At 41.4% G+C, this 20,099-nt stretch overlaps 1 protein-coding gene across 1 annotated transcript in view; it reads right to left on the bottom strand.

Moving 5' to 3' along the window:
- DNAH8 (dynein axonemal heavy chain 8) overlaps positions 1–20,099 on the bottom strand; it is a 335,116-nt gene that overhangs the window by 79,667 nt on the left and 235,350 nt on the right. Inside the window, exons 76-82 of the mRNA XM_069564262.1 lie at positions 17,411–17,593; positions 13,093–13,198; positions 11,045–11,297; positions 10,751–10,941; positions 5,411–5,532; positions 4,638–4,756; positions 2,350–2,552 (exon numbers count right to left, since the gene is read on the bottom strand). Coding sequence (XP_069420363.1) covers positions 2,350–2,552; positions 4,638–4,756; positions 5,411–5,532; positions 10,751–10,941; positions 11,045–11,297; positions 13,093–13,198; positions 17,411–17,593 — 1,177 coding nt within the window. The remainder of the gene's footprint in view (positions 1–2,349; positions 2,553–4,637; positions 4,757–5,410; positions 5,533–10,750; positions 10,942–11,044; positions 11,298–13,092; positions 13,199–17,410; positions 17,594–20,099) is intronic.

The following is a 20,099-nucleotide window of genomic DNA, read 5'->3' as shown; positions in this document are numbered from 1 at the left end:
TTTTGAGCATGAACTGCCTATTCTGCAGATTATATGGCACCTGCAATAAACACTGTGGGCTTTCCAGGTGGTGCTAGTGGTAAAGAACCCGATGGACAATGCACAAGATGCAAGAGATGCAGGTTCAATCCCTGAGTTGGGAAGATCCCCTCAAGGAGGGCATGGCAACCCACTCCATTTCTTGCCTGGAGAATTCTACGGACAGAAGAGCCTGGTAGGTTACAGTGCATGGGGTTGCAAAGAGTCGGACAGGGTCGCATAGAATTGGACACGACTGAAGCGACTTAGCACGTGTGCATGCACGCGCAAACACTGTACTTTCCTTCACCACAACTTGGGTCAGTAAAATGGCTTTACTACCCGGCAGGCAGGTGGATTCAGTTCAGTAACACTAGTAGTGCTGAACTTACTGAAAAATGTAAGTGTTGAAGCCCATGAGCCACTGGAATCCATGAATTCTGTTGTGTGGAGATTGCTTTGTAGCAAGACAAAAGAGGAATCTATATGCAGACAGGACACTGAAGCAACTGGACAAAAATCCATGGAGAAGTAGATCTCAGAGGGATTGTCAAAGTTCAAAGCTTTGAGAGGAGCACCACTCTAAGGCTGATACAGAGGACTGCATACTGCAGTGAATATTAGAACAAAATGGCCACCTTTAAAGGTGGTTAACGAGACTCTCCAGTCATTATGTATGAATGTGAGAGTTGGACCATTAAGAAGGCTGAACGGTGAAGAATTGACACTTTTGAGCTATGGTGTTGGAGAAGACTCTTGAGAGTCCTTTGGACTGCAAGGAGATCCAACCAGTTAATCCTAAAGGAAATCAATCCTGAGAATTGATTAGAAAGACTGATGCTGAAGCTGAAGCTCCAATGTTTTGGCCAGCTGATGTGAAAAGCAGACTCATTGGAAAAGACCCAGATGCTGGGAAAGACTGAAGGCAGGAGGAAAAGGGGACGACAGAGGACGGGATGGTTGGATGGCATCACTGACTCAACGGACATGACTTTGAGCAAGCTCTGGGGGGCGGTGGGGGGCGGGTAGTGAAGGACAGGGAAGCCTGGGGTGCTGTAGTGCATGGGTTGCAAGGAGTTGGACACAATGGAGCAACTCAACAACAACAATGAGACTTAACCATGAGTATGTGCCAAGAGAACCTGGGAGCTCTTTGCATTGGGTCTCAGTGTTCAGACAGAAGTAGCTACTGAATCCATGTAGCACATAGAATGGTGTGATGACAGTGATGAGGAGTGAACAAAGACCATGCTACCTTAAGCTACCGGTTTACAGTAACTTTAGTGCAGATGTGGTAAATACTTGGAGATCACTAAACAGATTTTATATTATGCTTTTTCTAGCTAGATAATAAATTCAAGGTTTTATTTTATATTGTAGATTTAGGGATTCACAATCACTTTCATAATCCTTATAAAGACAAAAATGAATTGCTCCTATGAGATATAGGTATAGAGATATGAAACTAAGAAGATTCCAAAAGGCAATTCCAACAACATTCAGATTTTCAGAGTATTAAGAGAAAACTGCTCTCCTATAAACAGCCATCCTAGAAGAGAATGGCTCAATCATGATGTCTTTGCATCATTCGGGTACTTTTTCTTTAGTCCTGTTGACTCACACTTATATGTTTCTAATTCCTTACCCTACCTCCTTCCCTCAGAGTAACTTTCCTTCTCCCCAACATGACCCCCTAATTTTTATCTACTTTTAGATACTACTCAAAATGTCATCACGCTTTCCTCTATAGCCCACGCAGTCCGGGCAGCTCTGCCTCTCATCCCTGGGCATGTCCGCACCTCTGCTACAGCAGTTTGTCACGCTATCTTCTATTGCCTGTTTACATGTCTGTCTTTCCCAGCTATGTTGTATTCACCTCTGTACTCCGTGAATCTAGCACACTGCCTATACTCAGGGGTTATTGAATGAAAGTATCAATGAACGAATCCTTAAATTACTATGCACTATAATACAAGGGTTACATTTTTTCAATTTGTGACAAAATAGGCTTTGTTATAAATTTATACAGACACAGCAATAAAATTTGCTGTTGAATGTTCATTCTTGCCAGTCTGCTATCCATGTGGTATGGACATCTGATTACAACTTTAAAAAAATCAGTACATGATGGATGAGAATGTTCTTCTCTGCACAAAGATATCTATACCCTCCTTCTAGGAGATCCGAAAATGGGGGAAAGAAGAAGTTTAATATTTTTTCTAACTCAGTTTTATGAATATATTTATAAGAATCGGCTATAAAATTATGAAAGGAAAAAACTGAAGCAAAAACATGGAGGCTTTGCTAAATCTCATAGATTGCTGTTCATACCCAGCTTCAGTTTCTTGGCCAGCGCGTCAATTTGAATTGTGGGATCGGATCCCATGGACAGAAAACATATCAGAGGTGTTCTTGTATCACTTTCTTCCCAAGTTTTCTCCAGATTTAAGATAACTGGTTCTGTATACTTTTCCTCCAAAGAATCTGCAATATACTTTCTTGCTTGAAAAACAGTACGGTCTGGGCACCAAGACCTAGAAATGGAAACAAGTTAGAGGAAATAAATTCAGATTTTAAAAATTCTATTTAGTTCTAAGCACTTAAAGAACACATAGTTAATTAGCAAAAGGATAACAAGCAAATCCTCCTTTTTGCAGATATGTGTAAGATGGACGGCGAGATTTTCAGTCTTCAGATGAGTGCAAGTTTAATCGTGTGGTTTTGATGCCAGGCATTGGCAAGGAGCAGGGCAGAGTTAGTTATGTTGCCACTCTAGAAGGGAACTTAGAAATCCGTTAACTTTCAAGTGTCTCATTTTCAGGAGAAGCAGTGACTATTCTGAATTTTTTTAAAATAAATTCCTGTTGGGTTTTTAAAAAATCTATTTATTGATTTACTTGGCTGTGATGGGGCTTATTTGCAGCACATGGAATCTTTTTTTTTTAATTTATTTTTGGATGCACTGGGTCTTTGTTGCTACATGCAGCCCTTCTCTAGCTGCAGCGAGCAGGGGCTCCTCTTCAGGCTTCTCATTGCAGTGGCCTCTCTTGTTGTGGAGCACAGGCTCTAGGCCCGTGAGCTTCAGTAGTTGCAGCATATAGGTTCAGTAGTCGTGGTCATAGGCTTAGTTGCTCAATGGTGTGTGGGATCTTCCTGGACCAGGGATGGAACCCATGTCCCCTGCACTGGCAGGTAGATTCTTATCACATGAGATCTTTGATCTTCATTGAGGCACACAGGATCATTTTAGTTGAGGCCTGTGGGATCTAGTTCCCTGACCAAGGAATCAAACCCAGGCCCAGGCATAAGAGTGTGGAGTCTTAGCCACTGGACCATCAGGGAGGTTTTAATTAGCTACTTAACACACACACACACACACACACACACACACACATATCAGTGATTATCCCTAGTAACTAGACTATCAGCTTCAGGTAAGCAATTACTCATTCAAACAAATACACAAGAGCATATCCACTCTTTGATAGATATTTATAGAGCAAATACATTAGGGCCTGCTCTCGATGCCAGGGATACAGCAGGGATGCAAAAGGGGGTGTCCTCTGGCCGCTCCAGTACACAATGGGGCCTGGCCGGCTGCACACTGGGAGCTCTGCAGTCTTCAGAGGGAGATAATGTGTCAAAGGTGACAGAAGTTGCTTGATTTGAAAGCATTTGTTAATACTTAATACTATCCATGTAGCCTACACTGTAGCAGGTTCTATACACTGTGACTCATTAAATAAATGTCATTTGATATTTCTGGATCACAGTCAAGTGCTATGGTTTCTTATTGTTTAGTAGATTGCATTATTAATTTGACATGTATTCAATTTTCAAAGGATGGATGAAAGATAGACACATGTCATCTAATAAAAACAAATAATTGTTCTGTTCTGAGGTCACCACTGCTGACAGCTCTGATCACTCTCAAGGGGTGACAACATCTAGGAAACAACTTTTTCTAAGAACACTCAGTGGTATAATCTTAGGCAAGACCAAAACTACTCCAAAATAATAATCCTACATCTTTTTGTTATTCTTTTGGTGGTTTCATCCTCCCCAGCTCCACCCTCCTGTCTTGTCCATCACACACACACACACACACACACACACACACACACACCCCTTCCAATACAGAAGCCTTCTTTGAGCTACTGTATACTGAGAAAACATGAAAAGTGAGAAGAAAAAGAAAAGAAAAAAAAATCAACATCCATTTTAAACTTTTGCTTCCATTTCAATAGCTACAAACACCATTTGTATGTTTTAATAGTACAATCTTCTTGGTTTTAGCTTAAAAATTGCCTTGTAACTCTGTGAGATCTACTCTTTTACAGAAGTAAATTCAATAATAAATGATTTACTCAGTGATAAATGGTGGCCAAAGTGAATAGTAAAAACATTTTCATATATGTTTTGCTAAAAGCACTGTCATGAATACATTGTTAACATATGCCCTTCACCATTTTTATTTGCCATCCCAAACTTCAATTTGGAAGCATAAACATCCATTACAGTCACTACTGGGACACAGGGAAGTAAACTCACTGAGGTGGGATCTGTAATTTGACACTATGACAAGTGATGCTTCTAGGTCTGATAATACCTGCTCTCACCTGATAAGTAAAAGTTTGCGGCAGGTATCCAGTGAGTCATTATATCCATCAGGGATGATTTCCTCCTCTGGAGCATCTTTATCAAACCAACTTTTCCACCCTTTCTCATTACGAGATATCTAAAATACACAAGCTAATTAGCAAGCCTCAGGAATATATGCAATTAAAATTAAACAACGTAAAAAGGTCATTCTTTACAGGTAGATAATTTTTCTATATAAATTTATTTATTCTAACGCATATATACAGGTAGATAATTTTTTAAACATAACCACACTGTCTTACATTTTTCTTCAGAATCAATGGCTCGAATAGCTTGGATATTGCTATTCCCTTTCCCCATTGCTTCTCTACATTATTCACTAAAATGAGGACCATGTATCAGTTACACTCAAAGACTGGAAAGGAAAAATCACAGACCAGGGTTTCTCAGCCTTGGCCCCATAAGCATTCAGGGCCAGACTAACTTTATGTTGTGAGGGGCTGTCCTGTGCATCGCAGGATGTTTCGCAGCATCCCTGGCCTCTCCCCACTAGTCACCAGAGCACCTTTGCCTCTAGTTCATGGCAATCAGAAACGTCTCCAGAATCATCATATGTACTCTGGGGTGTGCACCAGGTTGCCTTTGAATGAGAGCCGCAGTTGTCTTAAAGCTGCATTTTTTGTGTGTCAGCTCCTCTGATTCAAGGGCTTGTCACCAGGAGGTCCCAATTTAAATGACCCAGGTGTGTTTGGGTTTACAGATCTATACTTTTTCCCTAGTCCTTTATTACCTGGTTCATAATTTCTGCAAACTGTGGAAGTTTACTCAGTTCCACAAGATTCAGCCAGGTCATATCGAGGATCCAGCGAAACGGCTTGGGCGGGCAGGCTTTCAGATCCAGAGCTGCTCCCCCTGGGGAAAGGCATTAGTGGGAATCAGGTCAGCTTGTGCTCCATAGTTTAGAAATTTACTTTCAAATTAAGAAAAAAAAATCCGGATAACCATATCACACACAAAAATGGGAAAGTTGGAAAATAATCACATTACAGAAAATGTGGTTCTCTTTTTTGTGTACATTTCCTTTGAGTCTAAGTGATTTATACCATCGTATACAGATAGCAACTCCTTGTCATTTTTCCATGCAAAGAATTTTTCTCAGGTGGTTGCAGGTGTTTGCCTTTTTATTGTCCTTAACTATTTGATATCAGTGAATAGATTGATCTTTTCATAGGTGAGTTTAAAAATCACTTCTTAGTGAAATCCCTCCTCCAGAAGCTTGATATTCAATACTATTTTTCAATCAGGTCAGAAAGACGGATACATGCATAGGGAGGGAAAAAGGAAGGAAGGAGTATAATACATCTGTGGGTTTTAAGGAAGCAATTAATGTTCAGATCATTTACTCATTCATTTACTCAACAAATACTCACTGAGCCACTTCTCTGTTTCCAGAATATTCCAGGCACTAGGGATACCAAACAAGACCCCTGCTCTCACCAAGTCTAGTAGAGAACATATGTGAATGCACTGGAACATATTTTGGAGCAAAATGAAAGTTGTTCAGTCGTATCCGACTCTTTGCAACTCCATGGACTGTAGCCTGTCAGGCTCCTCTGTCCATGGAATTCTCCAAACCAAAATACTGGAGTGGATAGCCATTCCCTCTCCAGGGGATCTTCCCAACCAGGGATTGAACCCAGGTCTCCTGCATTGCAGGTGGATTCTTCACCATCTGAGCCACCAGGGAAGCCCATTTTGAAAGCAAATCAGCAGTTAAATGAGCACATTCAATGTGACAATCTCCACCAAGAGGTATGACTATATTTCAGTTTAAAAAGTTCTCTATTGAATGTCTTTAGTAATGTTTTATCATAATTACTCCACCTCTGCTGTTTAATTCAGATGCATAGGAAATAGCAGTTCTTGAACTTTTAAACTCTATAATCCTCTTAAAGAACTCATCAAATCCCGCCATTTCACTCATTAGCTTGGGGACAGAAACAGGGGAGGTGGCGGAGGGAATTACAGGTCTCTGCTCTCCCCTCTAGCATCTTCCTGAGAAGGTGAACCACCTGGAGTACCTTCCTGTAAATCCTTTCCCTCCACCGTGGAGTCAGGGGCTCTGAGTGCCGCAATACCCCTCCATCCCCACAGTGACCAGATGAAAGAGAAAGCCTTACTCTAGGATCATTTCTGCTAACACTGAGTTTACCGTAGGAGAAGCAAGCCCTAGAGAAAGTCACCTGCAGATTTAAGGGATTTTCTCCTCTCACACGGACTTCCCAGGTGGTGCTAGTTGTAAAGAACCGGCTTGCTAATACAGGAGACATAAGAGATGAGGGTTTGATCCCTGGGTTGGGCAGATCCCCTGGAGGAGGCCATGGCAATCCACTCCAGTATTTTTGCCTGGAGAATCCCATGGACAGAGGAGCCTGGTGGGCTACAGCCCACAGGGTCACAAAGAGTCGGACACAACTGAGCAACTTAGCATGTATGCACGCAGTGCTCTAACACGGAGTAAGACGTGTCCCTTTTCTTCTTGGTTGTCTCCCCCCAACACACACACACACACACAAAATGATTTCATGTCATCACACACCTAAAAGACATCGAGAGAAGACATTTAAGTTACATAGGTGGTTTCAACATACCATGCGCCAAAACTAACCGAGAATAATCACAGCCTGTCCTGTTCCCCCCAAATATCCTGGCTCTGCCACTTACAGGCTACATAAACTTGGACAAAGAACTCAATTTCTCCCAGTACCCCCTTCTGTCAAATGAGTATAATAGTAGAATACATCAGATTGATTGCTGTGAAGATTAAATAAATTAATGTATGTAGAAAGCTAACAACCCTTGTGGCCCAAAGTAAAAGCTATACAATCATGAGCTGTTATTTTGTCATTAACTCTCTGTCTGTTTTGTAAGGCTTGGGTCCAATCCAACCTGAAAGGCAAGAGAAGACCCCCTAAGGTGTCTTTTTGTCTGTGGTTTATGACAAAAGAAAGATGATGTCTTTCTAAAATAACCAGGCAGGGGGAACAGGTGTATCAATTACTCTATAGTACAGGATTGCCCCTGGTAGCTGTTCCATTTTTCAAAGTATTCTGACATTCTCAGTTGAAGAAGAAAGTCAAAGGCACCTTCCAGATATTGCAGAAAACAAGTAGGAATTAATACAAAAGGATGGTCACTCTTGGGAAATCAAACATTTCTGCTCTGATAAATAAGTCCCTTTTCTTTCCCCTTCAAGTACTGAGTTCAAAATGGTAAAAGACATCAATGATCTAAGGGCCATATTTGTTAACTTTGTAAAAAAAAAAAAAGCATTAAAAACAAAGTTCTACCATCTTTAAAAAAATAATTTGGTCAAACTCTAAGCCAGTTTAAAATTACTACAAACTGTAGATTAAACCAGTTTTGACTTTTTAAAAACTCTCACTGTGTGCTGTGCTGACTGTGCTTCTGACAATCCACCTCCCATAAAATTCCAAATTAATCTTCTGTAGCATGGTTCTGTTCATACTACTTCCCTGCTCATAAAATATTCCATGACTCCCTATCGTCAAGTAAATTAAATTCAAATTCCTCTCACTGACTCTCCTAACCTTACACAGTCTGGTTCTGAATCTCCAGTTTTATGAAATGGGGTCACAGATGTGCTCTAACCACAGCTCAGAGGTGTAGCCTTCTTTTTCTGTGACAAATCAAATCCTCCTCACAAATTCCCACCCCAAAGTCTTGCTGTTTGTCGGTCTCCTCTGATTTAAAGACTTTCTTTCAAAGAATCTCATCTCTTTTGGGGAATGGCCGTGGCTTGGCTGGTTGTGCTGGCCAGGGAGAAGTAGAGTGGGGTGGGTTTGTGTCTTGATGGGGAGATGCTTCAGATCTACAAGGTAGAGTGGGGTGGGTTTGTGTCTTGATGGGGAGACGCTTCAGATCTTCAACCCCCCTCCCCTCCCCACCCCACCTCTCCTCCGGTCTTCGTCTGTCTTAGTCACAGCCTGGGATCCTCTGAGCCATGACAAATCCTATCTGGGGGCATCAGGCTGCTGTCCACAGAGGTTGGTACTTTGTCACTAGCTACAAAGTTCCCCTGCCCTGCAACTTCCTGATTGGAACCTCAGCCCTCTCTGCATTTCCATGTCCACACTTCTGCTGCTAAACCTCGGGCTTATCCATCTATCCACTACCTTCCACCATTGATGCTGTGATGCAGCTTCCATGTTGGATGTAGCTCAGGGCAGAATGCACTTCCCTGCTCTCTCCGAATTTAGATGAGGCCATGCATCCTTCTGGGCTTCCCTGGTGGCTCAGAAGGTAAAGCGTCTGCCTGCAATGCGGGAGACCTGGGTTTGATCCCTGGGTTGGGAAGATCCCCTGGAGAAGGAAATGGCAACCCACTCCAGTACCTTGCCTGGAAAATTCCATGAACAGAGGAACCTTGTAAACTACAGTCCACGGGGTCGCAAAGAGTCAGGCACGACTGAGCGACGTCACTTCACTATGCATCCCTCTATAGCTAATGAAATATGAGTACAAGTGACTCGTGTGACGTTTAAGAGCCAGCACACAATTTGCCATATCGTGTCCCTTTTCCATAGTGATTATGGCAAGCAATTTGGATTCCTGGGTGACCGTGACAAGCAGGTCAGATAAAAGAGTAAAGGAGAAGTACACTTCTGCTGTGTTGAAATTCAGGGATTGTTTTTATGACCACAAAACCTGGCCTATCCTGACTAAAACTAGGTTCCCACTCTGACACTTCTCCAACTAGCTCTCCTGCAACCGTCGTGACCGGAAATCTTTGCACAGAGCAGAACTCTTAGACTCATTTCTGACCCTCTCTTGGCTCCTACACCCAGTCCTTTGCCATTTTACTTTCATGATCTCTCATATCTGTTTGTCTTTACTTCCCCGTTGTCTTCACCCTAGGATGGGAATGCAGCATTTCTTGTGGTTGGGAAGATTTTAACAGACTCCCTTGAACTTCATTAATCCTACACTTCTCTGCCAGAGTCACCTTCCTAAAGAACAATAAAAGGATCACATCACCACCTCACACAACCCCTTAATTTCCTACCAGATCAAGAAATCCTTCCCCTGGGAATCAAGGCTCACCAATTTACATACTCCATTCATTTCTTTTCTCATGCTGCTCTGCTCAGCATGGAAGTTTTCTTCATTTCTGTCTATCATTCAATGTCCATTTCAAATGCTACTTTCTTCTTTTAGGGAAGAAGGGCAGCCAGAAAATGATTTACTAAACAACTTACCAAAGAGCAAAAAATATATTTATATAGAAAAGATTGGAGCATTTTCCCATGTATCAAATAACGTAGAAAACTTCACAGCTTAACCTGCAAAGGCAAATTTTCCAAGGAGCTTTTTATGATCTCACTAACGACATGCAATCGCTCCCTTCTTTTAGACATAACATTTTGTTTAACTGAACTGAATGAAAATACTGCTCTTTTCTCTTCTTAATCATACTTTGTGTGTGTGTAATATAGTTTTATTAAAATATAAAAGAGATAGAGAAAGCTTCTGACATAGACATCAGAAGGGGGCAGAAAGAATACCCGCTTGCTAGTGTTAGCAATGGAGTTATATACTCTTCAATGAATCAAAAGAATGTCTGGAGTTTGTAAGGATCTCACCACACCTACACCCGTAATTTAAATTTCTTAATCATACTTTTAACATGGAGATAAGCAATGTATAGGATTCACTTTAAATATGAAATACAAGTGTGCTTTCTTTTTAAATTTACACTCTTATAACATCACTATAATCCCCTGCTTAAGGAATTGCTCTCTTGCAGTAGAAAGCTCATCCTCTGAATCACTATTTCCCCTTTTGGCATTTGAATGTCCTAATCCTAAACAACAAAGCTCAAAACTTAACGACATAACTAAAAATCGCAGAGTTAACACAGACCTGAAGTAAGTCAACTTGAGTAACCAGAGCAAAATGAATAGAAATCGGGTCGGGGTGGGGGGAATGAATTTCACTTCCAATAGAACTTAATTCCTCTGTGTATTATAAGAATGGGTCTACAGGACATCAAAAAGCACATCAAAAGCAATCTCCTTTATGTAGTACATCCACATCCCAAGCCCTTCACCTTTAATGAGAGCCTGAAACTCTCTGTGCTTCACAGTTCCTCTCTGAAGATCGATCTTTAAGGTCATGAGGAGTACAAAGAGGAACTTGTGGTTCTCGTACAAGCCTCTGACAGAATATGTAAAAACTTCGTAGGTCAGATATTCAATAATATTTGTAATTCTCTTTTGAGGCAGCGGAGACTTCTCAGACCTGCAATATGTTTTAAAAATCAAAGAAGTAAAAATCCGTTTCTAAGAGAGTAGGCACACACACACAATTTGTGCGGGGAGGTTGTTGGGTAGTGAGGCCCCACCTGGCCATGGACTGGTCAAACAGTTTCAAGAACTGGGCCAGTGAGGTCTGGTACATGATGTTGACCATGCTCATCTCCGTGATGAGGAAGTAGAGGATGCTGCCGCGGGTGGCCGCGGGCCGGAACTCCTCCTGGGCAGTGTTAATCTTGACCTCCGTTTCTGCAGCGACGTGTAGTTTTTCACTGACTTCGGCGGCTGTCAGCTTGGTGGTGCGGAGGACACCGATGAGAGATTCATCATCTACCAAGGAACCTGAAAACCAAAGAGGAAAGCTGGGGAACGCAAGATGGGCAATTCACAAAGAGAGATGCATCACTTCCCTATTCATCCCGTTAGTTTTCAACTTGACTTCTTCAAAGCCCACAGGGTGAAAGGGTGAATCCTGGGACACGGAAAGGCTTCTAGTCCAGCTATCTATCTGAGGCTTCACTTCATTCCAACATTCTGGCCTGAAAATGTGCAAAAGGCAGTTCTCAAGAGAGCCCACATGTCTGTTCTTCACATGTCTAAAGAAAACTCATGTCTCCCACCAGTCCCAGTGGTTTCAGCTGTTTCTTATGTGACGGTGCTCTTGCCTCCTTTATCATCTTGATGGGTCTCCTCATATGACATCATGGGCTTTTCCGTCCCATTTGTCTCACAGCGCAGGCTGACCCAAACATTACCCACTGGCTTGCAGGTGAACTGTACACTTGCTACTCCTGCTTTAGTCCAACAGGCCTTGACACTGAGAACTCTGGTCCTCCTATGTCTCTAATAAGTTAGGAGATAGCGGAAGTGTCTGACCAGGAAGAAAAATGCTGATTTTAGTTTTTCGTTTTACCCTTCTGAATAGACCTAAACATGTCTATGACAATAAACTCAGTTTTAAGACACGTAAAGATGCTCTGGATGTGCTGAGCTAACAGTCAGGATATCTTCAGAGTGCAAAGTTCTGGCCCACCTGGGACCAGGTGGATGCTACTGGAAGGTGGGCATGTTAGGTCTGTGAGAGAAGTCCAAATTGTGACTAATCTTACAGGAAAGAGGTCTTGATCCAGTACATTCTTGGCTGGATCAGGGGAGGAACCCTCAGTCAGTCCTTGTTGGTAATATTTACAATGCCCAGAGGTATCCACCCAAATGGCTGGGAGAAGTCACAGACCAAGAGACAGGCAACTTCATCAGCACAAGCAGTGCAATTAAGGCAGATAAAAGACCTTTGCCATGAAGCCACCTTAAAGTGCTAGAGGCTGTTGTGAGGGTAACACTTAATGTATTTCTGGGAGGGTAAGTTTTCCCTTTTTTAAGAACATATACACACAGGAGTTAAGGTGCTTCTGGAAAGCATTCCTTTGCTGTTGTTCAGTTGCTAAGTCTCATCTGACCATGACTCCATGAACTGCAGCACACAGGGCTTCCCTGTCCTTCACTATCTCCCAGAGTTTGCTCAAACTAACATCCACTAAGTTTAAGTATTTATTATTAGTTCGCTAATGAACGATAGAATTAAGGTTGCTGTATTTTGCCTATTACAGAACAGTATATCTCCAAATCAGGGGGTGGAATGATGACCTGACTGCCCAGAGGTGAACCTATCCCAACATCTAAGTGGGAGGTCAGGTCAAGTCAAGAGGGACTGAGCTCTGTAAGTGTCTCTGACAAGATTACACACATCAAAACCCGATGTGGCAACAGCTATTCAACACCAAATGAAAGAATTGATCTAAAAACACACACACAAAAATTGAGCACATTAGTTTCCTTCAGGCAAGCAAATTAGCCTATTATGAGTTACCTAGCTGTATTGGGAGCCCTTGTTTTTCTCAGGAGAGAGCAATTATACCAAGAAAACTGTGTTATTATCAAATGCTCAGATGCCGGTTGCTAATTTAAACATCAGATTCCCTGCAGTCTCTCTGTAATATCTAGATGGAAATTGCCTCGCTTGTTTTTGCATTGATAACTCAACTGTTTCCTGACATCTATAATCATGAGGGCATTGAAAAGAGGGTACAAGAAATCTATCCACAATCCATTATGTGATTATTTCTTAATAACACAATACCTTTTGTAGCACTTAATTTGTAGAGGAGGTTATCTTCAAGTTCTTTCATCTTCCGCTTATTAAAAGTCACATCCTCCAAAAGTTTAACCCTCTCAGACTCTAACTCCTGTTATTAAAAAACAAACAAACAAAAAATATCATCAGAAGTGTAATTATCAGTTATTATGGCGGCGGCTGCTGCTGCTGAGTTGCTTCAGTCGTGTCTGACTCTGTGCGACCCCATAGACGGCAGCCCACCAGGCTCCCCTATCCCTGGGATTCTCCAGGCAAGAACACTGGAGTGGGTTGCCATTTCCTTCTCCAATGCGTGAAAGTGAAAAGTGAAAGTGCAGTCACTCAGTCATGTCCAACTCTTAGCGACCCCATGGACTGAAGCCCACCAGGCTCCTCCGTCCATGGGATTTTCCAGGCAAGAGTACTGGAATGGGTTGCCATTGCCTTCTCCGTCAAATGACACTGTTGTTAGTCAAATCTGTATTTTGGTTTCTCTCGACCATTTAAAAAAAATTATGCCCACTAGCATTAAGTTTCCGTAGCACGTACACTGGCATGCATGGGATAACTCTGCTAAAATAATTCTATCCAGGCTTTTTCCACCTCTACATTTATTTAAATCAGAGTGTCCCGTTCTCTTGGTCCTGTTCCCACATACCGCCCTCAGTGAGAAATACTAACTTTATTTGCAGTCAGAAGGGGCAGAAACAAAGAGGCATTAAAACCAAGAAATGAATAGAATACTCAAGTGATTGGAGCTTCTGAGTTGGGACCTGACTACAGGAACACCAGGTACTTGACCTGACATAGTCAGTTGCCAATATAAATCCACTTTCCATTGTTTTACATCTCCTTCTATCAGAATGGCTAAATTAGATGTTTGGAGGGTATATTTTTTTCCTACATAAGTGACGCTTTCTTAAAATTATACTTTGAAAAAAATTTTTCAAACTTTCAGAAAACTTGCAAAACTGGTACCGTGAACTCTCATATACCCGTCACCTATATCCTTCATCAAATAACATTTTGCTTTGCCATTATTTCTCCTCTATAATAATTATCACTGCTAAACTGTGTGCATGTGTCATCATCCTTTACCTTTAAAAACTGAAACATATCTCCTAGGAAACAGGACACTCTCTTATACAACCACAGTGCAATTTGCAAATTCAGAAAATGTAACATGACTATAATACTCATGCTAAATATAGAGTAAATTAAATGGTCTCAAAAGCATTCTTCACAGCATTCTATTTCGATCTTACATGGAATCACACTGTACTTAGAACTTCATTTAAAATGTGTTTTTAAACTACTTATTTGAGAAAGTTTCTCAAAAAACTTCCAGAAATTCTTCCTAAATCAATTTGTCCATGAAAACCCACAGCATGGCAGTTATCTGTACATCTACGATGGCTGGCATCATAAACTTGTGTGTAGGCTATATCCCTCTAACTAGATTCTGAGCATCTACAGGGCGGGAACGTGTCCCCCTAAATTCATTTTTTTTAAAGATTTATTTGTTCATTTTTGGTTGCCCTGGGTTTTTGTTGCTGTGCATGGGCCTTCTCTAGTTGTGGAAAGCAGGGGCTACTCTTTGTCACGTGTACGGGCTTCTCATTCCGGCAGCTTCTCTTGCTGTAGAGCGTGGGCTCTAGGGCATGCAAGCTTCAGCTGCTCCAGAGTGCTGGCTCAGTAGTTGTGCTGCACAGGCTTTTGTGGTACATGGGCTTAGTTGTCACTTGGCATGTGGGAATTTTCCCAGATCAGTGATTGAACCCATGCCCTCTGCACTGGCAGGTGGATTCTTAACCACCAGACCACAAGGGATACTCCCTCCTACCCATTCATTTTTTAAAATGCAGCAAAGAGTCAGACACGACTAAGCAACCGAGTACAGTTGCTAGCAGAGACAGGCCTAATACCCCTGTCCTCTAACTCCCATGCTAGGGCATACTGCCATTGTACTAGCGGTTTGGGGGTATTTGATGGGTTGGTGATAAGATCATGGCTGTGTCTGACTTTGTGACCCCATGGACTGTAGCCTGCCAGGCTCCTCACCCATGGGATTTTTCAGGTAAGAATATTGGAGTGGGTTGCCATTCCCTTCTCCGGGGGATCTTGCCAACCCAGGGATCAAACCCAGGTCTCCCGTATTGCAGGTGGATTCTTTATCATCTGAGCCACAAGGGAAGCCCAAGGGGAATAATTAATGAATTGTCTGCATTAAAACAGTCACCCCCTGGGTGGCAGTATAGGAATATGTGGACAAGACGAAATCCTGTTAGCATCCTTTTCAGTGTGATATGGAAAAACAAGCATTGTGGTACAGCAGACACTCGTGAGTTTTACAGCATGACCTGTAGACCTTATCTACGAGGCTTGGCAGGGTGGAAAGTCCATGTGCTCTTATGGGTTAGGACCTTATTCTCCCTGGTCTCCATTTGTTCATCCGTAAAGATGGGGTATAAGAGCAGGATTGTTAGGAAGGTTAAACATCACAGTCATGAGAGTTCATGGACCAGTCTTGTAACTTTTCTGCAAGTGTGAAAAAATTTTTTCAAAGTATAATTTTAAGAATGCATTATTTATGTAGAAAAAAAAATACACCCTCCAAACATTGCAGACTATTTTCCCAGCAAGGTTGGTATGAATACCTTAGCAGCTCTCTTGAAGAGGAAGCTAAGGCCCAGAGGAGTGGGTATAGGGGGTCTGGGGCTGAGGAGTGTACCCTAGACAGAGGTATGGCCTGCCGTAAGAAGTTAGTGAAGCTCTCACTGCGGATCTGAACCGATGAGGCAGCATCTCAGAACAGATCAACAGCACCAGGCAGACCAAGAGGGAAGGACTGATTTTCAATAGTTGATACCATGTGGCCTTAAGAAGTGACAGAGGCAGTGAACTGAGGGGCCTCTGCTCTCTGCCAGACTCTAGAAGTGAGAGTGCCCTTTCTGGTTTGCATAAGCCCTGGGCTGTTTTTTTGGGAATAAGATCACACAGCTAATGAAAGGGGAAGCTGGGACTGGGCCCCTTTCACCCCACTACTCTGGCTGTCTTTCAAGGGCTTGCCCCAAGTCAGCCATTTCTTATTAACCAGGTGGGATTTTACTTCTCATTTTACTGAGCCCTCTATTTTTTGGTGTCAGTATCCTTCCCTTTTTGAATCTTTCCTTTGTATCTGTTGCCATCTATTCACATCTCCTCTTTTCCTCCTTTTTCTGCCATTCTTTTTCCACCCTCCCATTACTATTTCTAACCTGGCCTTCTCCTTGAACCCTTAATACTAAAATTAGTTGTGCTAAGTCAATTTCAGTCGTGTCCAACTCTTTGCAACCCCATGGATCATAGCCCATCAGGCTCCTCTGTCCATGGGATTCTCCAGACAAGAATACTGGAGTGGGTTGCCATTTTCACCTCCAGGGGATCTTCCCAACCCAGGGATCAAACTCACGTCTCTTATGTCTCCTGCACTGGTGGGCAGGTTCTTTAGCGCTAGCACCACCTAGGAAGCCCTTAAAATTCGTTATATTTAAGCAAATATAAACTTTCTCAGATTTTATGAAAATAGATTTTATACAATTAAAATATATAAAATTATATTTTATATATAACATTTAATGTTTTCTGAGCTTTATCTTAAAACTTAGTTTATCAGGCCCTTAAAATTTTCCAGCTTTAAGTTGTTCTTTGCTTTATCAGAACTCTCAATTCTACTTCATTTCTCTGCTTCAGTATAAGTTTATTTAATTAAAATAAAAGTAAGGCTCCCTACATCATTAGATTATTAGAGTGTGGTAGTTCTTGCCTGGAGAATCCCAGGGACGGGGGAGCCTGGTGGGCTGCCGTCTATGGGGTCGCACAGAGTCGGACACAACTGAAGCGACTTAGCAGCACTAACAGCAGCAGTATCAATTATAGCCAAGTATATCAACTACTATTGCAGTGTAGTAGTTAAAACTACTAATAATATTCATCCAGAGCAATTTCTTTTTCTTCAAGATCATCATTTCATTGAATTTTTCAGGTGAAAACTCAAGATCATTCATCTATAGGGCTGCAGATATGAAAGTCAATATATCCAGCACCTGAAAGTCAGAAGTAGCGAGTGGTGTGTGTGCACAACATGCTTTCAGGGGTCAGAAAAGAGGTGAGTTGCACGATTTCTCAACAGGACCTGAGACTACAAAACAAATATTTATGCTAACAAAGGTAAATATGATTTGTTTCATTTTTCCCTTTCCATATAGTCAACAGTTTCCTAATACATTAAAACATTATTATAATTTATTATAAGTAGAAGTTCTTTACCTTGAGACGTTATTACCTGTTTCTCTGTTAGAATTACCCTCCTTAGTAACTGGTTCTCAAGTCCTTTCATGGTAACAGTAAAATCAATGACTGACGTTTTAGCATTGATCTCAGGGGTAAAGGCAGGGTTTGGTAACTTTGTCGTAATATAAAGTTTAAATGTATCCATGACATCACATTCCTTATCGCCGACTTTCACCTACATCAATTCAAATATTAAATTACACACAGCTTAAAGGGCAGACAAGGAATTTGGGTTCAATTTAGGAGACAATTTACCAAAGGTCAATGCAGTGAAACCTGAATGAATTACAACAACCAGCTGTAAAACTTTAATCACCGAACTTATACGATAAATCACATTTTCTTAGAATAATTTAAACTTGTGGTTTAAATTCTGTCTCTGCCTAAAGATGATTTTAGCCATGATGCCAAGAAAATTAAATGAAAAATGTATCCAAAACAAATGTTGAATAAAGCAGTGGTCCCCAACCCTTTTTGGTACCAGGGGCTGGTTTCATGGAGGACGATTTCTCCACGTCCTGGGGGAGAGGGGTGGTTTGAATGATTGAATGATTGAAGCTCATTGCATTTATTGTGCACTTTATTTCCACTATTATCACATTGGCTCCACCTCAGATCATCAGGCATTAGATCCCAGAGGTTGGGGGCCCCTGGAATAAAGGAAAACTCAGACATGTCTAACATTTGACTGCTTTTCTTCACCTGAGGAAAGTTCCTACTACAGAAATTTGTTGTGTTTATAAGAAGTGCTATTTCTTTTTGCATTTCGCAGTCGTATCTGAAGGACATTTGATAAGAGATAGGGTTAATGAAACTTTCAGAGGAAAAAAATGTCAACTTTTTTCCTCAGAGAGATAACACTTATCTTTAAATTCTAAAATTTTAAATGACTTAAATGTTTAATTAATATTAATCTTGCATATGAGTGAAAACCACATCACTAAGGCACTCAGGCATCACGGCCTTCACATTGCAGGTAAGAATCTGGGTCTTTTTAAAGCCCTTTCAGGAATGGACGTACTAAAACCTCCTTTGGCATATTAAATATGGCATATGAAAGAATTCACATTATGAAGAAAATTCCTCTAAATAAATCTATCTTTATTTAATGAGAAAATTGGCATTCTTATTCACTGATTTTCATGAAATTAAGTTATTCAGGGCAAAAAATTATCAATCAGAAATGCTGTCATTTAGTAAAAACAAGAAAACTAAAAGAATGAAACCAATTAAAAAAGAAACACTTGTACTGAAAACAATTCATGTTATCACCAGTCATCAGAAACCATATTCTGCTGCTTCCAGCAAAGTTCATGAGTTTGAATTGAAAGTTAATAGAGAAATAAAATCAATGTCCCTCAGTTCAGTTCAGTTCAGTCACTCAGTTGTGTCTGACTCTTTGAGACCCCATGAATTGCAGCACGCCAGGCCTCCCTGTCCATCACCAATGCCCGGAGTTTACTCAAACTCATGTCCAACGAGTCGGTGATGCCATCCAGACATCTCATCCTCTGTCGTCTCCTTCTCCTCCTGCTCCCAATCCCTCCCAGTATCAGGGTCTTTTCCAATGAGTCAACTCTTCGCATGAGGTAGCCAAAGTATTGGAGTTTCAGCTTTAGCATCAATCCTTCCAATGAAAACCCAGCACTGATCTCCTTTAGGATGGAATAGTTGGACCTCCTTGCAGTCCAAGGGACTCTCAAGAGTCTTCTCCAACACCACAGTTCAAAAGCATCAATTCTTCAGCACTCAGGTTTCTTCACAGTCCAACTCTCACAGCCATACATGACCACAGGAAAAACCATAGCCTTGACTAGACAGACCTTTGTTGGCAAAGCAATGTCTCTGCTTTTTAATATGGTATCTAGGTTGGTCATAATTTTCCTTCCAAGGAGTAAGTGCCTTTTAATTTCATGGCTGCAATCACCTGAGCTTGTAAAGAACAGAAATGGTATGGACCTAACAGAAGCAGAAGATATTAAGAAGAGATGGCAAGAATACACAGAAGAACTGTACAAAAAAAGAGCTTCACGACCCAGATAATCATGATGGTGTGATCACTCACCTAGAGCCAGACGTTCTGGAATGTGAAGTCAAGTGGGCCTTAGAAAGCATCACTACGAACAAAGCTAGTGGAGGTGATGGAATTCCAGTTGAGCTATTTCAAATCCTGAAAGATAATGCTGTGAAAGTGCTGCCCTCAAGATGCCAGCAAATTTGGAAAACAGCAGTGGCCACAGGACTGGAAAAGGTCAGTTTTCATTTCAATCCCAAAGAAAAGCAATGCCCAAGAATGCTCAAACTACCACACAATTGCACTCATCTCACATGCTAGTAAAATAATGCTCAAAATTCTCCAAGCCAGGCTTCAGCAATAAGTGAACCATGAACTTCCAGATATTCAAGCTGGTTTTAGAAAAGGCAGAGGAACCAGAGATCAAATTGCCAACAACTGCTGGATCATCGAAAAAGCAAGAGAGTTCCAGAAAAACATCTATTTCTGCTTTATTGACTATGCCAAAGCCTTTGACTGTGTGGATCATAATAAACTGTGGAAAATTCTGAAAGAGATGGGAATAGCAGACCACCTGACCTGCCCCTTGAGAAACCTATATGCAGGTCAATGTCCTGAGACATCACTAAAAATGCCATTTTATTCAGTGAGGAAACAGGTTTTACTG

The sequence above is a fragment of the Ovis canadensis genome, chromosome 20 (genome assembly GCF_042477335.2).
Source record: "Ovis canadensis isolate MfBH-ARS-UI-01 breed Bighorn chromosome 20, ARS-UI_OviCan_v2, whole genome shotgun sequence".
Classification (NCBI taxonomy): domain Eukaryota; kingdom Metazoa; phylum Chordata; class Mammalia; order Artiodactyla; family Bovidae; genus Ovis; species Ovis canadensis.
This window is presented reverse-complemented; position numbering and strand designations above follow the sequence as displayed.